The sequence below is a fragment of the Halichoerus grypus genome, chromosome 2 (assembly GCF_964656455.1).
Source record: "Halichoerus grypus chromosome 2, mHalGry1.hap1.1, whole genome shotgun sequence".
Lineage (NCBI taxonomy): Eukaryota > Metazoa > Chordata > Mammalia > Carnivora > Phocidae > Halichoerus > Halichoerus grypus.
The window spans coordinates 124,703,836-124,723,828 of record NC_135713.1 but is presented as its reverse complement, the minus strand read 5'-3'; the positions used below and the strand labels follow the sequence as shown (position 1 = coordinate 124,723,828).

At 42.5% G+C, this 19,993-nt stretch overlaps 1 protein-coding gene, 1 long non-coding RNA gene and 1 other non-coding gene across 4 annotated transcripts in view; 2 read left to right on the top strand and 1 right to left on the bottom strand.

The window, feature by feature from the left end:
* Window positions 1-25: 25 nt before the first annotated feature.
* LOC118533686 (uncharacterized) lies at window positions 26-3,903 on the top strand. Its single transcript, XR_004916342.2, has 2 exons — window positions 26-131; window positions 3,602-3,903. It is a non-coding gene; the product is annotated as an uncharacterized LOC118533686 (long non-coding RNA).
* A 123-nt stretch (window positions 3,904-4,026) lies between these two features.
* The window catches only part of VDAC1 (voltage dependent anion channel 1), a 28,661-nt gene continuing 12,694 nt past the window's right edge, over window positions 4,027-19,993 (bottom strand). For both annotated transcript variants that reach the window (XM_036088948.2, XM_036088954.2), the window contains exons 3-9: window positions 19,926-19,975; window positions 18,482-18,634; window positions 18,337-18,389; window positions 12,404-12,631; window positions 8,283-8,433; window positions 5,935-5,992; window positions 4,027-4,961 (exon numbers count right to left, since the gene is read on the bottom strand). In XM_036088948.2, coding sequence (XP_035944841.1) covers window positions 4,870-4,961; window positions 5,935-5,992; window positions 8,283-8,433; window positions 12,404-12,631; window positions 18,337-18,389; window positions 18,482-18,634; window positions 19,926-19,975 — 785 coding nt within the window. In that variant the 3' untranslated portion in view covers window positions 4,027-4,869. The remainder of the gene's footprint in view (window positions 4,962-5,934; window positions 5,993-8,282; window positions 8,434-12,403; window positions 12,632-18,336; window positions 18,390-18,481; window positions 18,635-19,925; window positions 19,976-19,993) is intronic.
* On the top strand, window positions 14,683-14,789 carry LOC118533868 (U6 spliceosomal RNA). The gene has a single exon (XR_004916403.1). It is a non-coding gene; the product is annotated as a U6 spliceosomal RNA (small nuclear RNA).

The following is a 19,993-nucleotide window of genomic DNA, read 5'->3' as shown; positions in this document are numbered from 1 at the left end:
GCGCTGTTGCTAGACTCTACGTCATGACATCAGACACTGCGTAAGGCACCACAGCCTGAGCCTTCTGCGTCCCAACGTGATGACGTCGCAGCCTATCGTGAAGGGCTCAGGAAACCCGATAAGGAGGAAGGGTATGGAGCTGCAGGAGGGGGCGGGTCTCACCCAAGCCCCTCGCGGGCTGAGGCTGTAAAGTGTTTTGTTGTTTGGGGTTTTTTTTTTTTAAGATTTTATTTATTTATTTAATTGACACAGAGAGAGAGCAGGAGAGGGAACACAAGCAGGGGGAGCAGCAGAGGCAGAGGGAGAAGCAGGCTCCCCGCTGAACAGGGAGCCCGATGCGGGCCTCCATCCCAGGACGCTGGGATCATGACCTAAGCCGAAGGCAGTCGTTTAACGGACTGAGCCAGATTGAGCCACCCAGGCGCCCTGAGGCTGTAAAGTGTTAGATGAAGAGAGGGTCAGAGAGAGCCCCTCCCTTCCTGCCATGTGATGGGATACTATACAGTTCAGGAAAGTATTTTAAAACATTGGGGTTTTTCTGGGGCGCCTGGGTGGCTCAGTCCTTAAGTGTCTGCCTTCAGCTCAGGTCATGATCCCGAGGTCCTGGGACTGAGACCCGCATCGGGCTCCCTGCTCCGCGAGAAGCCTGCTTCTCCCTCTCCCACTCCCCCTGCTTGTGTTCCCTTTCTCGCTGTCTCTCTGTCAAATAAAATCTTTAAAAAAATAAAAAAATTTTGGGTTTTTTTTTTTAAAGACTTTATTTTTCAGTAATCTCTATACCCGAAGTGGGGCTCGAACTTACAACCTTGAGATTAAGAGTGGTATGCTTTATGGACTGAGCCAGCCAGGAGTCCCTAAAACATTGTTAAAAGAAAGGGGTGCCTGGATGGCTCTGTGGGTTAAGCAGCCAACTTTTTTTTTTTAATTCAATTAACATATAGTGTATTATTAGTTTTAGAGGCAGAGTTCAGTGATTCATTGGTCTTTTGTAACACCCAGTGCTCATTCCATCAGGTGCCCTCCTTAATGCTCATTACCCAGTTACCCCATCCCCCCCTTCCCCCTCCAGCAACCCTGTTTATGATAAGAGTCTCTTATGGTTGGTCTCCCTCTCTGATTTCATTTTGTTTTATTGTTCCCTCCCTTCCCCTATGCTCCTCTGTTTTGTTTTTTATATTCCACATATGAGTGAAATCATGTAATTGTCTTTCTCTGATTGACTTAATTTAAGCGGCCAACTTTTTTATTTTGGCTCAGATCGTGATCTCAGGGTGGTAAGATCCAGCCCCGCCTCCTCCACCTCTGTGCTCAGGGGGGACTCTGCTTGGGATTCTCTCTCCCTCTGCCCCTCCTCCTGCTTTCTTTCTCTCAAATAAATTAACAGGCTGATCCCAAAAGGGAAGTAGCTGCCCCCCCTCTCCCAAAGGCAAATGAAACTCAACTGTTCAGTGGCCATATCTAGGTGGTGGAATTATAGGTAAAAGTTTTACTTTTTATATTTCTCCTAATCATTTATTACTTCAACAACTATTTAGCACCTTTTCATATTTCAGTATACAGCAGTTAACAAAACAAACCACATACCTTTGTGGAGTTTATTTTGTGAGGAAGACAATAGTGTAAAATATACACTATACAATGGTGAAGGAGTAATGGAGAAAAAGCAGGAAAGCGGGATAGGAAGTAGGGTGCAAACAGCCTCCACATTTCCTACAGTAAGTTTCTGTTACTTTTTAAATTTTGTAACTTGAAACCCCCAGTATATGAAAATGCAGATTTAGAGTTCCCTTACAGCCTTGACACACGCTTTGGTCTATGTGTTCTGCGAATGTTTTTTAAATGTCCGTAGGCTTAAAAATCATAGAAGTTCCACTTGATCGATTTGCAGGAATATCATTGTGGCATGAAGCAAGACATTTGCTGTACCCATAGCTTCCCCACTCTGATCTCCGTGATTCCTACAGAAGAATCCTGCAGAGACACAGCTGAACTGCCCTTCTAAGGAGAGAAGGGCCCCTGTTCTCTTGAATCTGGTTTCCCTTAACATTTATCTGGCCCCAGTGACAGCTCAGAAACACACAAACTCTGTGTTAAGAAAACTAAGAGGTCATTCATGTTGGTTTCTCTAAGCCCACCACAAGCCTAGATAGACTGAATGGTGCCCTTATTGCAAACCCTCCATGGTAGCCAGGATACAAAGTCTTCCCACCCTTGGAGCTTTCCCTTCTCTGAGTACACAAACCACCACTCAGTTTAATGAATAAGCCTCTCGGTTCCAGCTTCTGCTTGTTGGCAGATTCAGACATAGGCCTTTTTCTATAATAAACACACCTTCAATCTTCTCTTCTTTGTCCACTTTCTTCCTTTTGTCCCCTTACCAGTGTGTTTTGGATATCTTACAGATATCATGAACTCAAGGAATTTTGCACAATATTCTGACATGCTGCATCCAACAGGCAGATTCCTTAAGTGGGGAGGGAAATATACCCTCAATATTCAGAGGGCCCTTTGTACATTTCAAAATACCAGCTCACTGGATGTACCCAACAACCATTATGAGCCAAAATCTCTGGACAAATTCAGAAGTTCACTTTGAAACATATACAGATCCTCATGAACCCAATGAAGACAGTATGACAAATACTGAGGCCAGCAGGTTTTGGGTGGCACAAAATGGTTAAGTAAACCTGATACTTGTTTGGTATTCACTTCCAAACATCCATAAAAAGGAACTCTGCCTAAAAATATGTATTATTGAATAGGAAAAAATGTTCACATTTACTGAAGCTGGTTTACCCTTCTACTTTGTAAATGTTTGAAATTTACACCTTGTCATTTTTTTTAAATCTAAATTGCAGAATTCTAGAACAAACCCCAATGATCCATGTCTTTGTATGATCCCCTGTCCTTGAGTGTGGGAGGGACCTATGAATATGATGGGATATCATTACTGTGATTAGGTTATTAAAGGGCACAGTAGACTTTAAGGGGAGATTTTCCTCAGAGGCCTCACCTAGTCAGGTGAGCCCTTAAAGGGTTGGGGCAGTTATAAAATGAGTAAGTCCTGGGGATGTCATGTACAGCATGGTGACTATAGTTAATAATACTGTATTGTATATTTGAAAGTTGCTAAGAGAGTAGATCTTAGAAGTTCTTATCACAAGGGGAAAAACTTGCAACTGTGTGGTGACAGACGTTAACTAGATGTATTGCAGTGATTATTTTGCAATATATACAAATACTGAATCATTATGCTGTACACCTGAAACTAGTATGTTCTATGTCAATTATACCTCAATAAATAAAAAATAGGGGCACCTGGCTGGCTCAGTCAGTCAAGTGTCCAACTCTTGATTGTGGCTCAGGTCATGATCTCAGGGTCATGGGATCATGCCTTGTGTTGGGCTCCACGCTGAGATTCTCCTCCCCCCGCATGTATGCGAGTGCACACGCGCTCTCTCCCTCAAATAACTAAAATCTTTCTTAAATAAATGAATAAATACATAATAAAGTTTTTAAAAGGGTAAGTTGTGGCTGGCACTCTTCCTAGAGATTTCAAGTGTGAGAGGAATTTGACAGTAAGGGAATTCTTCCATTCCAGCTTTGAAGATGGGAAGGGACCATGTGGCAAGGAATGCACTGGCCTCTATTTGCTGAGAGGACCCCCTACCTGATGGCTAGCAAGGAAATAAGGACCATTATCCTACAACAACTAAAAGGAGTTGACTTCTGCCACAACCATGTGAGCCTGGAAGAGGACCCCAAGCTCCAGACGAGAACACAGTCTGGCAGACATCCTTATTTCAGCATCATGAGAATCTTAACAGAGAACTCAGTCACACCGTGCTGGATTTCTGAACTACAGGCCTGTGAAATAAATGAGTGTTGTTTTAAGCAACTAAATTTGGCTAATTTGTTATGCAACAATAGAAAACTAAAAGTCTCACACACACACACACACAGTGCAAACACAAATGCCAAATGCCCTGTTTACTTACACTTTTATTAATAAAGACAACAGAAGAATGAGGTTTCAATATTTTATTCAAGTTTTACTTTAAGTGATGTTAATTACAGCATTTGAAGGGGAGGATCTAATTCCACACAAAATGGAAGACTCTAAAATGTACCCATTAAATGGCTAAAAAATAAACCAAGTGGCGAGAATAGAACAAGTCCAATTTAGATTCCGAGTGTTGTCACAATGTGATTACAGTCACAGAGACTCTTCCCAGCTCAGAGATGGGACTTTTAGAAGCTATTTCATACTCTGGTGCAGGGGCAGAAAACCACAACATGAGAGGGAATTAAGTCCTGAATTATTGGCTTCATCACATCCATCTTCCCAAAATGGCACAAAAGAAACAGCTACCACACCCTGCAGACTACTTTTGGTGTAAAAGAGGTGATGGACTGGGGTGAAACAGGTGAGGAAAATCTGTCTAAAAAAGTCTCTTTCAGATGGGTTTACACACCATCAGTGAGTCTCTCCTTCCTTCGGGTAGGAAACCCAGCTCAATTCTCAGGAAGTCATAATTTCATTCATGTACTCCATACCAATTAACAAAGTGCCTATAAATTATCAGCTTCCATTTGCAGCCATTTCTAGATAAAAAAGAAACCTGAACTCTCTGGAGGGGCCACCAAGCTCCCCCCAAGTCTACAGCTGAAAGGACTTTTCGTGGACTTGGGTTTCTTTTGTACCTCTGAAAGGGTAACACCTTAAAGCTGAATCATCTTTAACCTGGAGGTCTAACATGATACTTAGCAATACTTGCATCCCAGACATACAACATTAAAAGGTACACTAAATTCTGAAGGTAGCTATGCTCAAAATAGTTTAAAATTAAACGACTGTACAGTATTCATTTATGCCTGAAATTCCAGTCCTAGACCAAGCTTGTGGCCGCCAGCATTGACATTCTTGCCATCCAGCAGAGCTGATAGGGTCAGTTTGATACCTGCAGGGGGAAAAGTCCCAGGGAGAGGAAAAAGGGAGGGAGGGAGGGAGGGAGGAGAGAAAAGATAAGAAAGGTCAACACAAGAAGAAAGGTTAACACACGGAGGCATGCTAAAGCACACTGGCAAGACCACAGCGAAGTCAGAACCCGCTTCAGCTGTGTGTGATCAGCAAGGCAAAACCACACGGCCCATCTTACTGATCACCATCGGACTAATTAATCGGTAGCCTGGAAGGAGCTTATAAAACACTAATTATTATTCCACAGCCTCCCCAAATCCACTTTCAGGAGTCCACTTGACTTTGTCCTCTCATCGTCCCCGGCTACAATAATCTCTCTACCACTGGTATCAGGCAGTAAACTTCTTCAGCAAAAATGCCTTGAAACGAAACCCAACCATGAATCAGACTCCAAGGTCTCCCAATCAGCGTGCACACAAACACACATACATGCACACAACTAACTGGTATTTACCCTACAACAGCTTGATTCTACCATCATGTAATCTTAGAATTTCTAGAGCTCAAAGACCCAATTTGACCAAACTAAACCCAAGATGGTACCATCTCCGTAGCTCTAACATACCAGGGGCTGGTCTAGCCAACTGTGCAGAGGAAATCTGCACGACAGTTGTACAGTGAGGATGATCTATGTGCTAGTTTTAAGAACCTGCTGGAAATAAGTATCAAGCATTATGTACACACTGGAAAAACAGATAAAAAAAAATAACCAAAAGTGTAATGTATGTTAGCCTTCGCCTTTTTCTCTCCTACTTACTACTTCTATTCTCCAAATGTTTTATAATGACTCTATACCCTTTTATAAACACTTCATTATAAAACTTCATATACGCTCATCTATAATGTACAATACAGGCATTATATAAGCAGTTAACATAAAGCAGCAAACCAGCACCCCAATTTTTCTTTAAGGCAAAGAACTAATTTCACTAATTTATAAAAGCAACACATACCTGGCTTTAGGGTCTGAGTGTATCCTAAACCTATCAGGCTGGAGTTGTTCACTTTAGCCTAGTCAAGGAAAAGATAAGAGAGAGTGAAATTGTTAAGTACTTCATGTTTCCATCTCTAAAACAAGTAAGAGCTTTGTAATCAACCAACCCTGGACTTCAGGATCAAATTCTTTTTCATGACCACTTTGTTTATGGGATTCATTAAATTTAACATGAAATATATCAAATCTGAGAGCTAAGTCTCAGAAAAGAAACTCAAAGAGTCAACACAACTGTCAGTTAAAAGGAAATTATTATTTAATTGATTCCTGAAGGTATGAATGCCCAATTTCATTTATACTGATTAGGTCTGTATTTAAGTTATAACAGGTGAAGACACTTTCATTTGTGGCCAGAGAAATAAAAGCCTTTCTTATATGGAAGATTTCTTCAAAATCTATTTGTTAGGATAAGGGAAACAGAGCCAATGTCAGATGGAGTATTGAGGCTTTTTTTAAGGCATAACACTGTTAGAATTTTCCCTTCATAGGGGCATCTGGGTGGCTCAGTCAGTTAACCGTCTGCCTTCGGCTCAGGTCATGATCTCGGGGTCCTGGGATGGAGCCCTGCATCAAGCTCCCTGCTCAGTAAGGGAGTCTGCTTCTCCCTCTGCCCCTGCTTGTGTGCGCTCTCTCTTGCTCTCTCCCGCTCACTCTCTTTCTCAAATAAATAAAATCTTTAAAAAAAAAAAGAATTTTCCCTTCATGAACAGGGGAAAAATCACAGTAATGGGGCGCCTGGGTGGCTCAGTCAGTTAAGCGGCTGCCTTTGGCTCAAGTCATGATCCCAGGGTCCTGGGATCTAGCCTGCGTCGGGCTCCCTGCTCAGCGGAGAGCCTGCTTCTCCCTCTCCCTCTGCTGCTCTCCCTGCTTGTGCTGTCAAATAAATAAATATTTAAAAAAAAATTCACAGTCACATGAAAAAGGTTCAGCATTGCCATGCCTGAATTTAAAATGTGTATTAGAGCAAAAGAATGACTTAGCCAAGTCACCTAAATTTCAGCAGTGAATGCTGATTAATAATTAAGTTCAGGGGTGCCTGGGTGGCTCAGTCGGTTAAGGGTCTGCCTTCGGCTCAGGTCATGGTCCCGGGGTCCTGGCATCGAGCCCAGCAACAGGCTCCCTGCTCAGCAGGGAGTCTGCTTCTCCCTCTCCCCCTGCTTGGGCTCTCTCTCTCTCTCTCTCAAATAAATAAATAAAATCATTAAAAAAATAATTAAGTTCAATAAAGCAGTTGAGTCAATAATAATTTTGCCCTCATTCTTCTGTCTGAGTTGTAGGGAAATCTGGGCCTCTCTCTGGCCCCTTTCTGGTGAAATAAGGAGAGGTCAGGAACAGAGCCATCTCAAGCCATGAGAACACCAAGTCCTGGAAAAAGCTGAGGCTACTGCGGTGCATGTTTTCCTGCTTGAATGCTGTTTTCAGACCTGACAACTCCCATGAGAAAGAACAAAGCAATGGGTAGGAAGATCTCCCGGCAGACAGTGCCCTATCCGGCTCCTCCTTTTTGCTTATCCCATCTAATTACTAAGGCCCCTTTTCCTTTGTTTCTAAGGGCTTAATGTGAAGGGAGCCAGATTCGTTGCCATTTCAGACTTCAAATGGCCCGTTTGTAAATTACGTAAGGACCGTCCTGCAACATGAGATTTCCTCATTCCACCCCAAAAGGGATGCAGCCAGCAGTGCCCTCTGACAACAGAGATGAATTCAACAGGATTTAATGCAAAAATCGTGCAGCAATTCAAAGGTCTGTGAGCAATGCCACTGAGTCTGCAAGATTAGATGCCAACTGCTAAATGCCAGGGCCTGGTTTCTTAATATCCAATACAGGAGCTGGGCAAGAGAATGAGAAATGAGAAGAAAAATGAACATTTAAAACCTTCAAGTTCAAAGTAAACCTCTTTACAGTCTGCAGGAGGAACAAGGGCTGATTAGAGGAGGAGGCTCCCCAGCAAACCATCAAGTCCAGGCCCCAGCACTTACCAACTGTCTGCCCCATCTGCCCTCGACCTCTCTGAATTTCCAGTTCCTCATTTGTGCACAGAGGGTTGGGATGATTTTTTTTTTTTTTTGAAAGGCACCTACCTCAAATGGACTGTGTAAGAATTAAATACAGTAACCCACATATAACAGGCTGCACACAGCGCCTGGCACCCAGTCAGCGGTATTACTATTAGCACTTTCCTCATTTCAAACTCTTTCCACAGGGAGAAAATCTCTAGCCCAAGCATGCAACCCCAGCAATCCAGAAGGATTCCAACCCCACCATCAGGTGGAGCCTGGGCAACGCATGATTCCACAGGTACTCACCGAGAAGCAGGCGTCAGGGTCGATCTGATACTTGGCCGCTATTCCAAAGCGAGTGTTACTATTTCCTGCTGTCCAGGCCAGATTGACAGCAGTCTCTAACTTCTTGTTCACCTTCTGATAAATGGAGCCACCAAATTCTGTCCCATCGTTTCTGCAAACAAGCACAGCACAGATGCTAATCCACCCCCAAAGGCAGGCTGCAACTGGGCACAGCTGTCCAAGTCTAACAGAGGACAGGGATGCTGTAAATGAACCAAAGTGATCATAAAGCAGGTACCCAAGTAGGGAAAAGTCTGACAGGAATGGAACAGACACCAGCGTTGGGAAGGTTCAGAGAAAGGGAAAGGCTATTTGAACCATCACCAGCAACACCCAAAGGCAGGAAGCTCAGGCTGCATGGAATTTGAAGCTTGCTTCTAAAATATTCTTTAAAATAAAAGCAACGGGGCACCTGGGTGGCTCAGTCAGATGAGCGTCCAACTCTTGATTTCAATTCAGGGCGTGATCTCAGGGTCGTGGGATGGAGCCCCGAGTTGGGCTCCCCTGCTCAGTAAGGAGTCTGCGTGGGATTCTCTCCCTCTGCCCCTCCCCTGTTCGTACTTTCTCTAAATAGACAGATAGATAGATAGATAGATAGATAGATAGATAGATAGATAGATAAATAAATAAAAGCAAGTAAGACCTTGAGATTCTGGGGTGTTTTTTGGTTTTTTTGCTGCTGCTACTGCTAATGTTATTGCTTTTATAAATGTGTCTATCATAACAATAGTAAGGACACAGAAGCAAATGAGAATACAGTCAGAAATGGTAAGAAAGGTTGAGCCACTCGTATTTTTCAGAAGGCAGGGTATAGCCCTTAGCACCACCAGCTGCAGCCACTGCTGTGAAGACACAGTCAAAAGCGACCTGGCCCCGTGGAGGTGCAGTGATGACAAAAGAGCTTAACCTGCAATTCAGACTTGTCCACCTGTGCGAAACCCTTGGCCCAAACTGCCAATATCTCTACAGTTCTGATGCAATGAAAGGAGCTACTTGGTGCATTACAAAATGTCTCTATCTTTCAAAAACAGAATGAAACCCAACTGGGACAAACTCGTTCCTCTCTTCCAAACACACCATATTGACTCCAGCCTCTGGAAATATCCCCTTCCCCTCCTTCACATTCTTAACATGAAACAGTGTCAAAGTTCTGCCTCATCACTTTGGGTGTTTCAAGCAGAAATGTCATCAGAAACTGGTTAAGGCAGAGCCCATGTGCTTTGGAATTCAGCAAAGAGCTTAGAACTCACTAATCCAAGGACAAATTGTTGCTGATTCATTACAAACTCCGATCCTCACCAATACACTCTCCCTGAAGTAGATGCTCTATATAAATACATTCCAAATGCTGAAGTTTTCCCCTGAAATTCAACCATATAGACATTGTGCTTCCAATAAGTACAGGTTGAGCCCAGGCAACCCGATTCACAGGGAATCCTAACTTCTTCAGAAAATCTGAGTACGCTACAAAATAGCAGCTTGTCACAAAAGATTTTTGAGTGACTTTAGTATAAATGAAATACGAATATTTTGTTGGGTTCACATGTTTGTCCAAAAAGTGTCAGTTTTTTTCAATATATTCTAAAACCAGCAACACTGCCTTCCTGTACTGAGCTCTCAAAACTATAAACCGAGGGAAGTCATTGCTCAAATTCAACTATATAAAGCACAAAAGATGTCTATTACACATCAGGGCCTCCACAAGCACCAGGGCAACGCAGATTAGCTGTGTCAGCTGTTTCTACGCCAGCTAAAAATAAACCATGTACACGTATTAAAAATCAGGTATGTGGGGAAAACAGCTAACAGCCATTGTTATTCCTATAATTGGTGCCAATTTCCAATTCCAAACCAAGAAAGACTCTCCATTTCAGTCAAAACTCTAACTTAAAAAACCCTTCTATTGATTGTGCTGTTTTTCCTGTGACATTTTTATGTTACCTTTTTTTGAATTTATATATCTTTTTTTTTTCTACTCTTTTGGTGTACATTTCTATGGATTTTAACACATGTACAAGACTTGTGTGACCACCACTAAAATCAGAATACAGAACAATTCCACCACCCCCAAATCTCATACCACCCCTTTGTAGTCACACATTCCCACTCCCAACCCAGGAAAACCTGGGCTGTCCTTCACTATGGTTTTCCTGTGATTTTCTAGTTTTAAAAATTTCAAAAATTATATTAATATCTATTATATTAATTCCGTTATGTTAATTATATTAATTACAGTAGTCCTCCCTTATCTGCAGGAGATATGTTCCAAGACCCCCAGGGGATGCCTTAAACCACAGATAGTACCGAATCCCTATACATGCTATGTTTTCTCCTATACATACATCCTTGTGACAAATTTTATAAATCAGACACAGTAAGAAATAAGCAACAGTAACTTCTAATTTATTATTTTAATAAAATAGAACAATTAAAACAATATACTGTAATAGAAGATATATGAATGTGGTCTCTCTGTCTCTCAAAATATCTTATTATACTGTATATACCCTTTTTGGTTTTGTTTTATTGTTTTTTTGTGTGGGGGGGGTGTGGGCAGAGGGAGAGAAAGAATCTTTTTTTTTTTTAAGATTTTATTTATTTGACAGAGAGAGAGAGAAGGAACACAAGCAGGGGGAGTGGGAGAGGGAGAAGCAGGCTTCCCGCAGAGCAGGGAGCCCGATGTGGGGCTCGATCCCAGGACCCTGGGATCAGGACCTGCGCCGAAGGCAGACGCCCAATGACTGAGCCACCCAGGCGACCCGAGAGAAAGAATCTTTTTTTTTTTTTTTTTTTTAAAGATTTTATTTATTTATTTGAGAGAGAGAGAATGAGAGACAGAGAGCATGAGAGGGAGGAGGGTCAGAGGGAGAAGCAGACTCCCTGCCGAGCAGGGAGCCCGATGCGGGACTCGATCCAGCGACTCCAGGATCATGACCTGAGCCGAAGGCAGTTGCTTAACCAACTGAGCCACCCAGGCGCCCCCGAGAGAAAGAATCTTAAGCAGGCTCCACACCCAGCACAGAGCCCTACACTCACTCAATCTCACGACCCTGAGATCATGACCTGAGTTGAAATCAAGAGTCAGATGCCTAACAGTCTGAGCCACCCAGGCGCCCCCGTACACAACCTTCTTGGGATGATGTGAGATGACCAAATGCCTACATGATGGGATGAAGGTGAGGTGAATGACAGAGACATGACACAGCGCCAGGCTACTACTGACCTTCTGACAATACATCAGAAGGAGGATCATCTACTTCCAGACCGTGGTTGACTGTGGAACTGTCAACTGACATCGTGGAAAGTGAAATGGCAGATATGGGGGAACTACCAGATAAAAATTCCTCAAAAAAGTTTGTAAATGGAAAGGTTACTAGATCTTTAAGAAATCACCTCTTTAGTGACCTCTAGTGGAAAAAAAGAAAATTGGTACAGTTGTCCCCCACTAGTGCCACAGATTAGTTCCTCATGCCTACGGGAAGTTTAGGGTGATGTGTATTTCCATTCACCTAAATCAACAGCACTCCACTTGAACTCCCAAGGTTGATTTACAAGGGGCTCTCTAACCTAATCTGCACTTTTCTCTCCCCTTCACTGTACTGTCCAGTAATTAATAAACTTTTGCATGCTAGGCCATGTGGAAAAGACACTATGCAACTGAGCTCATCATCCCCTAACTTGTCTTTCAAATCTGCATTTCATTAAGCGCAGCAACCTGACCTCAGGCATCACACAGAGAAAGACAGCAGCACCTTTCCCCGCCATTTTGTTACCAAAACCCAAAGGTGTTCAAATGTCCACAAGAGGACACTAGCAGGGAAGGGACACTCCTCTGGATGGACAACATGCCACTGCTATAACTGATCAGTCCTTCTGTATGTACCAGCGACAACAATGACTGTTTCTGGAACACAAAGAACCTAAGCCACTTCCGGAAATGGGCTGGTGGGAAACAGAAAAATCCCAGCAGGCCATTTGGTTCATCTGATTCCAGCACACTCACTTTAAAGTGATTAAAAATTGAGCTTGGAAAGCAATCTCCCTTCTGCACACACTCACACACCACCCCCACGTACACTTACACGTTAGTGTGGAGCTGGAATTCGTCAGTCTTGTAGCCAACCGCGAAGTTGCTCTGGGTCACTCGAGACTTTGCAGTCTCAAAATTCATCTGGTAGCCAGCCAGCCAGCCTTCATATCCCAGCACCACAGCACCCCGGACTGAAGGACCGGCAATGTCGAAATCCACGTCACAGCCCAGGTTGATGTGCTCCCGCTTATACCCTGTCTTGATTTTAGCATTTTTTTTCCTGAAGGAAAAGAAATTATATTAAGATCACAAGCTAACTCACCTTGCAACAACCATGCCAAGGAGTGTAAAAAAATTTGTTTTAAATCCCAGTTTACATAGAGGGATGGGGGGCAAAGTCGGGGCCCAGATCTCCCTTACACAGCTGCTATACCACAAGCTCTCTAACCAGAATCCAGTCTGCAGAAATGCCACAATAATGAAGTGAGAACAGAGACAGGAAAAGCTTGGGGAAAAAAAGCACTAAGTAATTTTCTTTTACTACCCTCTCCCTATGCTTAATGTAATGGCCTACACAGGCATTTATTAGGGAGAATGCCACCATGTAATTATGAAACAGGTGTTTCTTCGCTATTCTCCATGTATGAAAAAGATACGGTGTATCTGTCATGAAAGCAGCTAAAGAGCAACTTTTTTTTTTTTTTAAGATTTTATTTTATTTATTTGACAGAGAGCGAGAGAGGGAACACAAGCAGGGGGAGCGGGAGAAGGAGAAGCAGGCTTCTGCAGAGCAGGGAGCCCCATGCGGGGCTCGATCCCAGGACCCTGGGATCATGACCTGAGCCGAAGGCAGTCGCTTAACGACTGAGCCACCCAGGCGCCCCAACAGCAGCTTTTAAGGAGATGGTTGCTTTACTTTGTGACTCAGTTAGTAAGGAAAGAAAGAAATACTAGATAGATTCCGTCTAAGTAAATATAACAGATAGCTTTTAATTCAGTATTCATGAGATCCCAATGAGAGACCTGGATACTGATGTGCAACCTGGGGCCCTGCAGGCATGGGGGCTGGGAAGCCCTGCGAGACAGAACAAGTCCACAGGTCTTGTCTGCTAATCCCAAATTTGCATATATGACCAGATCAGTGCCTCCTGTGCCTACTGCTCAGGAAAGGTAGGTGAGTCATGTCCCCTGCAAATATATTACCCTGCCTTTACCAAAGGTCAACACGGGAGACAAGACCACACCTATCAAATAAAATTTAGACTATTTTCTGTTATTCAGCTACAAAATGGACATCCTCCCATAGCAAGGTGCATTCTCAGCAGTGATTGGGATCTACACAGCCTTGTCCATCCCAATCTCATTCACACTGAGATTAAAGCTTCATCCCCAGCACCCAGACTCTGGACTCTAAATACCATTCTCTCCTAAAAGGCACAGTGCCCCTTGAAGAAACAGCAGACTACAGGTCAGGACAGGAAATGTGCGAGGTGAGCTTGAAGCATTTATCAAAACTATCAAAGAATACTGGGGTTGGCGCACAATGACTTGAGAGCTAGCCTGAAGAGATTCCTAAGGGCTTCAAACATGAAACAATGAGTTCATCTTTAAGAATAACACCAGCGATGGATTGAAACATAACAAATATGTATAAATCTATGAATTCATTCATACTGACACTTAAAACACACACATCAGTCATCTTCAGAGACTAGAAAACCAAAGTGTTACTTTGAAACAATAAATTAAAAAGGAAGCAAACATTTATTCCACCTTTCCTACACTAATTCTATCTCAAGGTAACCAATAGTTTATGAGAAGTCTCTTTTTATTGAAATAGTCTAGCTAATACATGAAGAATGCATGATTAAAGTAGAATTATCACCAATTTATAATCCCTAATGAATGAATTGTGAATAGCACTAACTTTAACATACAAAGAACAAACCAAGCCTTCTACGTCCAAGTCATGGAAGCATAGAGCACCACTTATATTTTACCACTACTTTACCAATTCACAGTAAACATGGGGGACAGAGGAACAAGTTAAATGGCACCACAGAGATGCAAACAGCAAAATTTAGTCTATATGTACTCTTACGGGACAAATGATCTAGTTTCAACAAATAAATTCCAAGGGGGGTGGGGAAAGGAGGAGAATCTAAAAATTAAAGAGATTTAAGGAGCCATATGAACTGCAATTCTGCATGGACAATTTTTGATTCTGTAAAAAAAAAAAAATGAAATCATGTAAATTTGATCAGGCTAGAGATTAATTTTTTACAATGTAATCATATTGTGGTTATACTTTTTTAAAAAGGAATCAATATTGTGCTTGCTTCAGCAGCCCATATGTTAAAATTGAAATGATACAGAGAAGATGCGCATGGCCCCTGCACAAAGATGACATACAAATGCGTGAAGCGTTCCATTATCTTTAACTCTAGGGCACGAACTGATGGTTATCAGAAGGGAGGGGGGAAGGGGATAGGAGGGCACTTGTCATAATGAGCACCAGGTAATGTATGGAATTGTTGAATCACTATATTGTACACCTGAAACTAATATTAAGACTATATGTTAACTAATTGGAATTAAAATAAAAACTTAAAAAAAAAGAATCCTATCACTTAAAGATGCATATTAAAATATTTACAGACGAAATTATGTGATAACTGTTATTTACTTCAAAATAATCTGAGGGAGAGATTATGAATGTATAAATAAAACATAATTGGTTATGGGTTGATAATTATTCAAGCTGGGTGATAGGAACATGATGAGGGCTTAACATACTATTCTGCTTTTTTTTTTTTTTACTGTTTTCTTTTGTATGTTTGAAATTTTCTATATTAAAAAATTTAAGGTTAAACATTCCAAGTCGTCAATGACAGAATTTCAGACATCATAGCTGAAAATAAAGCAAACACCATTCATAAATGACAGCAACACTTGCAACTTTTGTTCAAGTTGCTTGGGTGCATTTTCTCAAGCTTTGAAGGAAAGGAGTAACAGCCAAACAAATTCTCTCTCAACAGGAAAAACTCAAAATAACCTATTCTGATCTGCCTGCTCTTTGGAGGAAGAAGCCTAGGTTTTGGCTTATCCAATTGGCACCATGCTAGTGGGGTGATTGATGAAAGACAGCTGCTCAGAGGCTGACATTTAGAAAGAGAAAGAGACCAAGAACTATAAAAACCAGGCATCTTATAACCACCAGGTAAAAAGCCGCTGCCAACCACAAAGTGTGCTGCCTCTGGCAGGACCTCTGAACAGTGGTGAGCACCAGCCACACCTGACCATTTACACAGGGCCTCCCTTACACTGTTCTCAAAGAATTCTGGCAGGAGCACAAAGTCCCCAGAGAATGGACAGTGCTGGGGCAGTGACTCAGGTTTCTCTCCAGGTTCCTACTCCCATGTTAACACTCCACACCTTTGGAGTTTTCCCTCTTTCAAATATTACTGGGACTTTTTTTTTTTTTAAGCTATTTCATGGTGCTAACTTGACAAGCACCTGAGCAAGGCATGACTCTGATTTCTGGTTAACAAGCTGGCTTTTTTCTGTGGTGCGTACCCAGAGTGGGTGCTGGTCCGTAGATATCTGAGTCTGCAGCCTCATCCAAAATGTGGTCTATGCTCAGCTCCTTATAGAAGCCAGGATGCTTTCCCAGGCTATCCCCCTTAGTAGCTTTGGAAAGCCAGCTTTCATTTCCAATCTCCATCAAGTCATCCAAAACCTGCCTCAAATACCCAGGAGCAATATGGATACAACCTTGGTTTCTAAACACCATTCTTCAATAAAAGGAACTGAAGCTCCTTGGAGAAATGCCTGATAGCAGGACTAGGGAAGAACAAGCAGAAGATAAGCCTGGTACATCTTCTGAAGTAGAGCTCAAAAGAAATGATAGGGGATTATAAAAAACACAGGATGTCAACTTAGGCATGCCCAATGGCCATATCTAAAACAAATGAGTATAAAATATATTATGGTAATGGATTATAACCCACAGAATAAAACAAATGTTGATGGATCCATACTGATATAAATAATTGATTAAATAAATAAATGGAGAAGAAAGAGCTCTCCCTTACAGTAGAATCCCAATTAATAAATGCAGAAGGAATGATGGGAAGAGAAAATCACCATCTGCCAAACATAATTGTTGCAGGCAAGAATCACCAATGGATACTAACTTAGTCAAAGGATAAGAAACAGAATATTTGCATAGTCTCAATGTATCTCCCAAGATAAACTTATTTACAAAGAGAAAAATAGCTTCATAGAGAAACCTCGCAAACACCACTTTAATCAAGTGATCAAAGTTACCGTCACTACTAACGAGGCATACTGGCATCCATGCCCTGACATCACGCACCAAGAAAGACACGACACAACATCACTTCTGTGGCTGTGAAAAATGCATAACCTGAGTTTCACCATGAGGAAACATCAGACAAATCCAAATCGAAGGATTCTACAAAATAACTGGCCAATCCTCTTTAACACTCAAGGTCAAGAAAGACCAAGAAAGACAAAGAAAGACTATGTCCCAGATTAGAGGAAACAAAAGAGATTTTAACAATTAAATGTGATCTAGTATCCTGAACTGGATCATGGACCAGAAATAAGACATCAGTAGGACAACAGACTAGTTAACTGTATGAAAGCCATATAAATTTCCTGGTTCTGATCATTATACTGTAGTCATGTAAGACGTTAACATTAGGAGAAGTTAGATCTAGGAAATAAGGGAACTCTACACACTACTTGTGCAACATTTTTATGTATGTTAAGTATAAAATTATTTCAAAATAAAAAGTTAAATTAAAAAAATGTTCCTCTTATGTATATTACTGTAGGACCTGGAGACTTCTCTGCAAACCTCCCAAACATAATGGGAAATCCCTTACAAATTCCAAAGTGTGCCATCTCAGGGCAGCAGGCAAAGTCCTAGGCAGCAAATTTAAGCATGTGAGCACATCCTCCTGCCTCGCATGGTATCAGAGGGTCTCTCTGGGTAACCTCTCCCATCACGGCAGGGTGCCTGGAGGGAAGTAGGCAAGAAGAAAGCAACGCTCCTGCGGGAGAAACTACAGCAGAAATGAGAACAAGAGTAAATGCAACTCCTGCCCAATGGTCTTCACGTCATCCATAACAAAGTTACAAAAAGACTATAACCTCCAGAGACAGAAGCCCTGTCTGCCCGGCCCTTGTAGTTACCCACATGCAGTAAAGGCTCTGAACTCAGTAGACCCTTCCTCTGAAAGATATTTGTCAGAAGGGAAGAAAAGAAATAATATGGAATGACAAAAGATGAAATTCATAAGGCCACTGAATGTACACTTAAAGACTGCTGAGATGGTAAATTTTATGTGTGTATTTTACAATTTTTAAAAACTAACAAATGAAATTCAGTATATGCCCTTGAGCCTGTCAGCAGTATGCAAAACAACCTTCCCCATGTTTGAGAAACCTACTTATCTGAATGGTTAAAAAAAAAAAAAAGTGTGCCCCTTGTAGCCACTTTGAAAAGCACCCAGGAGCTGAGGCAACCAACATACCATCTTGCCTCCTAATGAGCCCAATAACTGTCAAGCCTAATTGCTTTGTGGCGGGGCGGGGCGGGGCGGGGGGGGGGGGCACAAAGAGCAGCCTCAGGAGCCACCCTATAGTTAGAAGCCACACTCTCTCAGTGCTCCGAAGTAGAAAGCTGGGGAGAGGACCCTCCCAGCCTGAAAACTGGGGGTGGCAACAGTGATCGCTTAGCCCCTGCTTCCAAACCTCACCTGCTACCCTACAGCCTTGGCCATTTGCACTAGCAGCAACCTCACTCACATGAAACAGCATGATTGGACCCCAAGTCCTATAGCCCTCCACAACTGAGGCTAGGAGAACCACAACGGGCAGCCCAGAGCCTTACTGTAACACACGGCTGTACGTCCTTGCTTTAAAAAAAAAAAAAAGAGAGAGAGAGATTCTTACCCTGTGTTTGGTGAGAAGGATGAATCAAAGGTCAGCTTCAGTCCATGTGCAAGCTGAACGGAAAAGAAATTTGCCAGGTTTAGTCAAAAGGCAGGGAAACAGATGTCAATGAATAAAACAATGTCTTTTCCCGGGTGACCGTTACCTGATCTTCCACAGTGATCTCTGTGCCCAGTGTGTTGTCCGTGTTCCATTTCTCCGTAAACGTCAGACCATATTCGGTCCATCTGTACTTGGTTTCCAGACTGCCTGTCACTTTGGTGGTCTCAGTGTTGGCTGAACCTGAGCTTGTAAATTCCTTTAAAGGAGAGAGAGAGTCACAGCCTATATGCTGGCAGGACGCCACCCTGAACAGAACGTACATCCACTTATGTAAGGATGTGTGGGGGCAAAAGCTATTCCTATAATTCTATTCAATATTTAAATACAGATGAGGCTAAAGAAGTCTGTTGATTAAAGGACTCTTGGGGAATTCTTTGTCAGGAGACAGCTTCCTTCCTCCCTGGTAATGCTTTAGTCTAGAAAGGAAGGCAATCCCCCTTCCATCCTATTAGAGAGAAAAAGCACTGAGCTAAAGATGACACTGCAGGGGCGCCTGGGTGGCTCAGTCGTTAAGCGTCTGCCTTCGGCTCAGGTCATGATCCCGGGGTCCTGGGATCGAGTCCCGCATCGGGCTCCCTGCTCAGCGGGAGGCCTGCTTCTCCCTCTCCCACTCCCCCTGCTTGTGTTCCTGCTCTCGCTGTCTCTCTCTCTCTGTAAAATAAATAAAAAAATCTTTAAAAAAAAAAAAAAAAAAAAAGATGACACTGCAGTAAATTAACCCCAAAACTTCCTCCTTCTTAACAATTGCCACACGCACAATCTATAAGGGACTACTAAAGGGGCGCCTGGGTGGCTCAGTCAGTTAAGCATCCGTCTCTTGGTTTCGGCTCAGGTCATGATCTCAAGGTTGTGAGACAGAGCCCCACCGTCTTTGGGCTCTGCTCTCAGCGGGAGTCTGCTTGAGATTCTCTGAGATTCTCTTCCTCACCCTCTGTCCCTCCCCAGCTTGTGCATGCACTTTCTCTCTCTAAAACAAATAAATAAATCTTTAAAAAAAAAAAATAAAAGGAACTACTAAGATTTTTTAAAATAATTATGTGGCATTGAAAACAGGTCAATTTTTTTTATTAAAGATTTTTATTTATTTACTTGAGAAAAAGAGAGAGAGCATGCACAAGTGGGGGGAGGGGCAGAGGGAGAAGTGGGCGATACAGGGCTCGATCCCAGGACCCTGGGATGATGACCTGAGCTGAAGTTAGACGCTTAACTGAGCCACCAAGGCACCCCGAAAACAAGTCAGTTTTAAAATAAGAAACAAGGAAAAATAAAACTGAGGCCTGCCAACTGAGTATTAAAAGCTGTTAAATTGGGGACCTGTCGGCAGGGTTCCCCTGGACCACCCATCCCATAGAGGATGCAATGAATGTGACAACCACAGCTCTCCATAACCAAAAAGGGCCTTTCATCTGGCTTTGCCACCCAGGACATGGCAGCTATTTACTGATCTACAATAAACACCCATACTCCATGTCGGTCAGACAACTTACCAGTCCATTCTCAGATTTTGTTTTCAAGTCAAGTTTTATTAAGCCAAATCCTAAACAAAGAAGATGGT